At 41.1% G+C, this 9,714-nt stretch overlaps 1 protein-coding gene across 1 annotated transcript; it reads right to left on the bottom strand.

The window, feature by feature from the left end:
- Window positions 1-996: 996 nt before the first annotated feature.
- On the bottom strand, window positions 997-6,997 carry LOC149628453 (uncharacterized). Its single transcript, XM_089851691.1, has 4 exons — window positions 6,022-6,997; window positions 5,546-5,958; window positions 5,357-5,461; window positions 997-2,784 (listed from the first exon to the last, which is right to left on the bottom strand). The coding sequence occupies exons 1-4, from the start codon at window positions 6,995-6,997 to the stop codon at window positions 997-999; spliced, it is 3,282 nt and encodes a 1,093-aa protein (XP_089707817.1).
- Window positions 6,998-9,714: the final 2,717 nt, after the last annotated feature.

The raw sequence follows: 9,714 nt of genomic DNA on the forward strand, positions 1-9,714 counted from the left end.
TAAAAAGTGAAAGTCAGGGTTCTTCGTGGGTGAATTTTGGGCTCATCCCTATTGGCCAGAAATGCCCAGCTAAAAGTTTCAAAACTCCATATTAGGGGTACGTTCAGTAACCCTCTTTGATGACAGCGCTTACTAAACGATGTGAGATTTTTCCTTCTGTACGCTTTTTCGCGTTTCCGGTTTTGACGTCATGATCCCCAGCGCTTGCCCATCAAAAAAACCATCTAATCGATATGGTTTTTTTGATGGCGTGACGTAGCGTTTGACTGATGAACACTTGACAGACGAAAAACTGGCGCGGGATTTAAAAATTAAATTCCAATAATGTTATTCCTACAGTAATTGTATTAGTTTTCATTACAAAACTACTTCTACCATTCAAAGAGACATAATTTTCTTAAACAATTTCATTATTTGTAAGCTCGTTTATACTTGAAAAGAGCCATTTGCGCTTCGTAACGTTTTGAGGCCAGTAAGACGTTTCCCCAACTCCATTTTCTAAACCAGCGCTAACTTCAAAGTGTCACTTTTCCGTTCAACAGCCTTTTACGTCACTGTGACGTCTCGAGCCCATCAACCACACATCAAGAAAACAGCGATTTCCTTGAGATTTTCGTTACTGAACGTACCCAAGGAGATATTTTTTGAAGAAAGCGAAAGGCGAGGTGTACCTAGCGCTTGACTGAGAGTCTCGCATTCCTGGCCACCGAGGAGCTAGAGTCCTCTCTCCTTAAGGGGTAAACCCCACGAAAACCGGTGACTCACTTTAAAGTGTACAGAATAAAGAAATGCAAATATAAAGAGTAAAAAAAAAACGTTTACAAAATTAAGATACATTGAAAATAAAAATACATGCAAATTAGATTTTAAACATATTTAGAGATTAATAAAACATTTAGTGAAAATATCTTTCTACACAAGCTCCCCCCTTTTGAACCATGCGTTCAAAGTAAAATTAATTCAGTTCTAAAGGGAAAAGGAGGGGTACGGGTCTTTTCAGCTACCATTGGCCAATCTTAGCAGACAAGATCGAACGTTTCCATCCCGTCCACGATAAGCCTCTTCCACCACAGCCATTCGCCAACATAATCGTGGAAGTTTACGTTCTTCGATGAGAACTACGTCGTCCTTTTTTAGTTCTTTGGTGGGGTCGCTTACCAAACGATGGTGAGCTGATCGTAGCTCAAGGAGGTAGTCCTTTTTCCACCTGGACCAAAAACTGTCCATTAGTCTCTGCCTTAATTTGAAGCGTTTTGTTAGTTGTTGTCGCGTAGCTGGATTGGGTTCATTTTCAGTGCATGACCTTGAAGGTAATGCCGTGAGACGCCCTCCGACAAGGAAATGGGCGGGGGTGAGAGGAACTGGCTCTCCCGCGTCTTGATAAACGTAGGTGACCGGCCGCGAATTTATAACGGCTTCGGCTTCAGTTAAAAGGGTATTGATTTCGTCATAAGTGAGACGAGCCTTTCCCATGACCGTACGGAGGCAGTTCTTTACTGATCGGACAAGACGCTCCCAAAAACCGCCCCACCACGCCGCTCGTTCCACAATGTAATTCCATGATATTTTATGTTCGCCCAAGTACTTGCAAACTTCTGGATGTCGAGCATTTTGTAAGAGTGCCTTTAAGTCGGCTTCAGCCCGTTTGAACGTTTTGGCATTGTCCGAGTAAATAGATTTTACTATGCCACGTCGGGCAATGAATCTGCGGAAAGCCAGTAGGAAAGCTTCAGTAGACATGTCCGGGACCAGTTCAAGATGGATGGCCCTGGTCACGGCGCAAGTGAAAAGTGTTATATAGCACTTCTCGCCAGTCTTGGTGTATAACGGGCCGGCGAAATCAAGCCCCGTCATTTCAAAAACGGGTGACTGAGTCGTGCAAAACGAGGGTAAGGGTGCCATAGCGGCGACCGTTCTTTGAGCACGTGTCCATTTGCAATGGTAGCAGTGATCCACAACCCTTTTTACAAGTTGGCGTCCTCGAGGGATCCAAAATTCTTCTCTGGTCTCGACAAGTGTGTCGTTGACGCCGGCAAGCATGAGTCTTTCGTGTCGGTTGTAGGTGATAAGCTCTGACAACGGGTGTTGAGACGCAATAAGCCATGGATGACGCTCTCTGTACGATAGGGAGTTTGAGATAAGTCGACCACTCACTGACATAAGTCCATCATCGTCCAAGTAAGGTTGGAGAGAGTAAATAGGCGACTTCTTTGAGATGGGTTGGCCATTTTCTAGACTAGCCCTTTCGGAAGGGTAGCTGTCCCTTTGAGAACCTTTTATCCAATATTGTTCTGCACGGATAATCTCCATTGCATTGAGGCTCTCAGTGGATCGTTCTGCCTTTGCTCTTCGACAGTTATCAATGAACCGAAAAATATACGCAGTGATTCGATAGACCGAAAGCAAGAAACAGGAAATAAATCTCTTCAAGTCGAGTAGTGGTTCAGGGGCTGGCGTAATTATGCAAATTGCCTGCGAGATCGATTGGAATGACTTCCGTAATTCCAATTTGGTTTCTTCATCAATTTCAGTTTTGACTGAGATTTTCTTAGGATGTTTTCCGGTTTCAAGGCTTAACCAAGGTGGCCCTTTCCACCAGAGTTCGTTGGTGGCTAGATCAGAAATAGTCCTGCCTCCCGTAGGCAAGTCGGCTGGGTTTTCTTTGCTCCTACAGTGGTTCCAATTTTCTGGATTTGTTAGTGTTTGAATGTCTCTCACTCGGTTTGAAACAAAGGGCTTCCATTGAGAGACTGATCCTTTTATCCACTGCAGGGCGATCGTACACTGTAAAAAAAAGGGGTTCTTCGAGGGTTTTCAATAGAACTCTTACGTTTTAGTTGGAACGCTACAGGTTCCCAGACGTGGAAGAAGGTTCACAGTAGAACAGGAAGGTTCTTAGCAGATCGTATCTAATTAAAAGGGTTCTTGTAATAAGGTGTGGGGTTTTAATAGATCCTTGAAGGTTCTTGAAAGAACATTCGGGTTCTTGAAAGATCCTTGAACGTTCTTGAAAGAACATTTGGGTTCTTGCGAGAGCCTTCACGGTTCGTGAGAGAACATTCAGGTTCTCGATAGATCCTTGAGGGTTCGTGAAAGAACATTTCGGTTCTTGATAATATCCCAAAGATTTTAGTAATCAAAATTAATTTATAATTCTTCGGACTACCTTATACTAAATATTTGAAGGAACTCATACTTATTTTGATTTTTAAGTCATTGGGAAATAATTCTCGGAGAGTTCAATATGCTGGAATGTCTTCAAATTAGAGGAATTCATAAAATTACTTGAATTTTCCCTTAACACAGGTTTTTACCTCTCCGAGTGACGATGACGTCACGAAGAGGTATAACACTGGACGTGTCTGTGTGTGTGTCTGTCTATCACCGCGTTCGCAGTTGGCAAATCAGAGCAACCGTGTTCGCAATTTCCAGACCGCGTTCGCAGTTAACAGAAATTATCAAAATTCTACTTCATTACGCTATCTCCACACTTGTCTTTCGTATGGTATATAACACATACACGAAAATCTGTACTTATTGGCTTCTGACAACACCATTGGTCTTCTGTGTATACCACATACACGCCAATCTGGAACATTGGCTTCTACTACATTATCATCGTTGTGGTTAAGATGTACGCGCGATCGGCTACGGTTACGAAAAACGTTTAGCCTCCCAATGGCAGGGCTTCTACCAAATGCTAACGCAATTGCTCTTATTTTTATCATTTGTGAATGAATCGCTTTATATACCCTAAATTTCCAAAAATTGTGAAAACGCTATACGCTAGAAGTCAAACGTCAACAATAGCTATGTTTAAATTCATTTTAAGAATAATGTTTCTTAAAACGGCTTAACTAGAATTAAGGTAAAATACTGACGACTAAAAAATTAATATCAGTTATATTTATTTAATTATTTAAGATAATCTTCTTTTCTTTGGAACGGCACAAGTGAAAGTTTATATAGAACGAGTAATGAAGATTGCATATGAATAGAAACACAAGGTTAATATAAAGCGAGTAGGATGAATTGATCTCTTACAAAATCATAACATTTTCTTATTGCTGAATATTAAATGAAAATATGTTAAATATGTTTCGGCATTACGATTCCTTTAGTAGTTTTGTAGCTATAAAGCTCTGTTTCATTTCAATATTCCAAGAAATAATTTTATATTAATATTTCAAATTTGGTGTTTACTCTTTAATTCAGCTTTACTACATTTATATATAGTGTAAACTTACACTTCATGGTGAAGTGTTTTTAAAGAGTCACCAAGAGAGAAAAATTGAATATCATTGTCATGATTGTAACCTAACACTGTTAAAATAAGAACCTCTATGAGGAGGTCATATGCTATAGGGAGAGGGCGTTTGTCAGGGAGGGAAAGAACATCCGACGTCATTTTATACTTCTGCTTAGGGGAGCGTTTGTAGGCGCGATGCTGAAATTCCCCCGTTAGGGAGATGGAATCGAGGTAAGAGATATAAGCCTATGACGTGGCAAGAATGGGTTTGCCCTCTCCCTATAATATATTTCCAACGGATTTGAAACAAACGAGGGTTCTGAGTCAAAATAAATCAGGTTCATTTTTGAACTAAACCGGAGTCGGAGTCGAGCTACACGGGTTCTGGGTTGACTGCAACACGGTTCTTAGGCTAACTCGACAGGGTTCAGAGTCAAACTTGACAGGGTTCAGAGGCAAACTCGATAGGGTTCAGAGTCGAACTACACAGCGTTATGATTATAACTAAACAGGGTTCAGAGGCAAACTCGACAGGGTTCAGAATCGAACTACACAGCGTTCGGATTGTAACTAAACAGGGTTCTGGGTCGAACTAAACCGGGTTCTGGGTTTAACGCAATACAATTCTTAGCCGTACGAAGCGGGGTTCAGAGTCGAACTCAACACGGTTCTCAGTCAAACTACACATGGTTCCGATTACAACTGAACAAGGTTCTGATGCACACGCCACATGATTCAGGGAGGAACCTAATACGGTTCCAAAAGAAACTAACTTGGTTCAAAGAAAAACCCCAGCTCGGATCGTAGATGAACTCCTTAGGGCTTTATGGAGAACTCATATCAAAGAGTTCTTTGTAGATCAAAAAAGGGTTTAAAATAGGGGACAAGCGTTAAGAACCCTTTTCTCGGCAAAGTAGAACCTTTTTTCTTAGAGTGTAGAGTCTGTCCACATTTTAACGTTTGATAGGGCAAAAGAAAAGGTCTTGGTAAGATGGTTAGCTAGTCTTGAACCAAGTACCGCTCCCATCAGTTCAAGGCGGGGAAAGGAGAGTTTCTTCAAAGGCGCAACCCTAGTCTTTGAGGCTACCAGAGCTGTTCCAATCTGACCATCAATGGTTTCGAAACGGAGGTAGGCTGCTGTTGCATACCCTTTTTCGCTGGCGTCAACGAAAACGTGTAACTGTGTCGCTGCTGGTTTTGTTGCTCCGATGTCTGCGTAGTAGAAACGCGTAATTCTCAATTTCCTGAGATCCGAGAGTTCGGCGCACCGGCGATTAAATAGGACGGCCAGTTCACTTGGGAGTTCTTCGTCCCAAGAAAGTCCCTTCTGCCAGAGTTCTTGAAACATGAACTTTGCTCGAATGGTGAATGGTGCGAGCATTCCGAGAGGATCAAATATTCTGGCGACAGCGCTAAGTACGCATTTTTTAGTGTTTCCTTTGTGAGCAGGAATTGCAGCAGCGCTTCCATGTCGAAAATCAAAGAATCATTCTTGGTGTCCCAAGACAAGCCAACAACTTTAAGAGTGGTTGATTTTGCCAAGCTTTGAGTTGGTTGAGTTCCAAGCTCGGGGCTTTCAGCGCCCCATAGTTCTCGTAGTTCTGGAGAATTGGTTTTGAATTTCCTTAGTTCCATTCCTGCTTCCTTCAGAATTTCAGTTGCTCTAGTGGAAACCTCGTAAGCTCTTTTGACGTCGTCGACGCTTAAGACTAAGTCATCCACGTACAGACTTCAATCTATTGTTTCGCAAGTTTCAGAGTCTTCATTATAACCATTGAGATGGTGTCTTACGGTTGCGGATAGCAGGAAAGGACTGCTCGTTATGCCAAATGGTACCCGAGTAATTCGGTAAGTCTCCAGATCCGACTTTAAGTTGTTTACGTCTATCCATAAGAAACGTACAGCGTCTCTGTCTTCTTCGGATATGGATATTTGGAGGAAGGCTTTGGAGATATCGGCCGTGAATGCCACTTTTCCCTCACGGAAGCGAATGAGCACGTCGAAAATCTCAGGGTTTAGGTTTGGACCGGTTTCCAGACAGTCGTTCAGGGAGGGAACGTTGGTTGCGTGCGATGAGCCGTCGTAGACAATGCGAACCTTCGTGGTCTCGCTTGATTCGCGAATGACGTCCCGATGAGGTAAATAATAGATAGTTTCCTCATCTTTCAAGTTTGGTCCTTTTACCCTTTCAATGACTCCAGCGTCGAGCTGATCCTTCATAACGTCATTGTAGTTGAGGAACCGTACTGGATTCTTTCTTAGTTTCTCTAGTACGGTATTCGTTCGTTTCTTAGCGACCTGGAGATTACTAGCGAGTTGACCTTTGTTAGGTTTCCATGGGAAACAGACCTCATACCGACCGTCTTTGAAGTTTATAGTCTTCTTGAAAAGGTCCAATACGTCGCTTCCGTCCGAAGAGTTTGAGTTTGAGTCTAGGATTCCAATGGAATCTAGTTCCCAAAAGGCGCGGACTTGTTTTGATAGTGAAGTATCTTCGTTTTCAGTGCTTACCATCATGATAGTCACCGTGTTTATTCCATAAGAGGATAACGTGACCTTTTCTGGGCCGTTAATTACCCATCCAAAAACAGTGTCTTGAGCTACTATTTTTGGTTCAAGGCGCTCGAACTTAGGATAGACAATGCCCCAGTATTCGTCTGAGCCAATTAAAAGATCAATTGAGGATGCGTGATTATTTTCCTCGTTTTCAGTGATGGAGTCAACCACCTCAAGACCTCGCTCCTTCATTTAGCAACGATACCGTGGCTTGGAACGGAGAAAACCGCGCCGCTGATGCTAGGAGATTCTATGGCTTCGATTTTAATTCGTTTCGTGGGGTCTGAAACGTTGATTAGTTCCACGAGAACTTTCCTCCTCTTCGTGCTAATGGGAATGGCGCCCTCGAAGGGATAAATATTGAATTCTTCTTCACTGATGATTGGCAGGTTGAGATTTCTAGAAACGCTCTGTTTTATAACAGTAATTTGATTCCCATTATCAAGAAGGCATCGTAATCTTTGAGTGGAGTTATTCTTAGGATTCTTTGCCAAGGCTTGGGCCATCTGAAGTAGGACAATACGTTTGTCATCGTCTGAAGTTCCAACGTTGCAGCTGTGAGATTCGTTACGCCTTTCGGTTGCTTCTTGATCTTGGTCGATTTCTCTTTCACAGAGTGTGACGTGGTGTTTCTTATCGCATTTTGGGCATTTTTTGCTTCGGGAGTCGCAATTTCGGGTAAAATGCTTCCTGAGACATATGTAACAACGCTGCTTTGAATTGACCATGTTTCTTCTTTCGGCGAGAGTTAATTCTTTACATTCAGACGTTTTGTGGGAGGGTTGGTTACAGTAGAAACAAGTTCTAATGTACTCATTAGTAGCGCTTACGTTTAAGGCTGATGCAGTAGAAGGCTGATTTTTAAAATTAGATCTCTGGCTTCGGTTATCGTGACGGATGTTAGAAACGTGGGGTTTAACGGGATTTTTAGGTTCATAATCTTTTTTAACGTTTAGCTTATATTAGCTATTATAGGCACGCTCTCGGCAAGTAATTTCTTTACGAATAAAGGTTAAAAGATCATCTACTTTATACGCTCTACTATCATAAATTCTATTAAAATTCACGACTAATTCTACTGGCAACATTTTAGTCAAAACATGGCATAGCAAAACCCCATAAGAACCGGAAACTACACCTAGCGATTGAAGGCTGCGAATTTGGACTTCACATGTGTCATAGAGACTCTTAAGACCTTCTATATCGTTAGCTCGTTGAACAGGCGAGAGATTAGTTAAAATGTTCATATGCGCGATCTTCTGGATTTCCAAACCGATCATATAAAATTTTAAAGGCCGCGTCATAGTTAAGGTCAGTTACTGGCATTCCTGAGATTGCAACGCGTGCTGCGCCTTCTAAATACGATTTTAAATAAGTAAACTTAGCTTGTTTGTGCAGACTACTGTTGTCATGTACGCTGATCTTGTATTGAGACCAAAAAGATTTTTGGAGAGTAGCAGTGTGGATTGGATTTTTGTCGTTGTGAATAATTGTAGTTAATTAGTGCATTTTTTTATTATTATCAGTTTTTTTATAATGTATTTTTCTTTGTCGTTTTTTTGTGTATTTTTTCCTTTCCAAACGATCAAAACATGTTTGTGCAAAACTTTGTAAAATAACCCTAAAATTGTAGAAAAACAACTTGTTTACTTGAAACTTTCCACCTGAAAAGGGAAAGAACCAGAAATTCTCTCAACCCTTTAGGATGATCCTAAAGGTTTTCTTGTCCACAATAGGGCAGAATTCTCTTAGAGACCCAAGCGAAAGGGACAACTTCAACTTCAGTAATAAATAAACCAAGTTTTTTAGTATGAAAATAACTTTTTCTTAACCTAAAAACCTTCAACAAAAAATAGAAACCAAACCACAGAAACCGGCAAATAGATATCAGTAAAAATATAAATTAGCAAATAGTGGAAAAAACTAAACTAGTAGAGGTTAACTACGGATTTGTCAGTCGGTCGGTAGTTAAGCCAAAATAGCTCTCCCAAAATTAAAATAGCTACGAACATAGTCGTATTGAAAAACTACAGTCGTAAGGCAAACGTCTTCGTTAGGGAGTCGTTTTAAAAGCTACCTAATCAAAATTAAGACCAGTATTCGTCTCCTACAATAAATCGTTGGTCAGGTTGCACGCATTGCAAAGGGGCGAATACCCTGATGAACAACTTGAAAAATATCAAATACATATCGCAAAAAGAAGAAGTTAATAAAAACAATTTTATCATAAGAAGTTCTCTCTTCTTATATTTTTAGCCACATCGTAGTATACGATGAGGCTCTTAGTTTGAAATGCCCTGTTGTCATTATCGTAGTAGTAGTAGTAGTAGTAGTAGTGCCACAGTCCTGCCTTTGGCAGTATCGTTCGTCATTTTTGAACGTCGAGAGAAAATATTTTTCTTTTTAGTTAACGTTACAGTTCACAGGTGGGTTTTTAAACTTGATACAGGGAAGAGATTATATTTTTTAAATTTTCTTCCTCCACGGAGAATCGAACCGCGGACCTATCGCTCGCCAGCCCAGTACTAAGCAGCCTCGCCTAATTCCGCTTGCTAAAAAACGCTCGCGAATAGAGGACTAGTCTCGGAGAGTTTGTCAGAGACAAGTTCCCCTTTCTCTCTCTCTATCTCTTCAACTATGAGTCATGATCTTATTTGAGTCCAGGAGATATAATTTCGCGGTAGGAGAGGCAAAAAGTATAATATATAAATTTTAACCGACCGGGAAGAAGTTTTTCCAATTGCTCTCGTTGCTCTAATTTACGTACTTTACGATCATACGATGTGGCTAATATTTTTGTCATGACAAACTTGTTTATCCTCTTAAAGCCCAGTTCCTCGTACGTCATCCAATAAGAGGACATAGAAAGATGCGCGCGCATACCGGAAGGTTAAAGGCAAGTTTTTAAA

This window comes from Phalangium opilio, unplaced genomic scaffold, assembly GCF_054372755.1.
Source record: "Phalangium opilio isolate 3A_F unplaced genomic scaffold, DU_Popi_V2 ptg000105l_1, whole genome shotgun sequence".
NCBI lineage: Eukaryota > Metazoa > Arthropoda > Arachnida > Opiliones > Phalangiidae > Phalangium > Phalangium opilio.

Coding starts and splice junctions, on each gene's coding strand:
- LOC149628453 (XM_089851691.1), bottom strand. CDS start 6,997: ATGAAGGAGCGAGGTCTTGAGGTGGTTGACTCCATCACTGAAAACGAG. Junction 5,959..6,021: donor CGTAAGACACCATCTCAATG/GTTATAATGAAG, acceptor TGGATGACTTAG/TCTTAAGCGTCGACGACGTC. Junction 2,785..5,356: donor CCGTTTCGAAACCATTGATG/GTCAGATTGGAA, acceptor TTTTTTTTACAG/TGTACGATCGCCCTGCAGTG.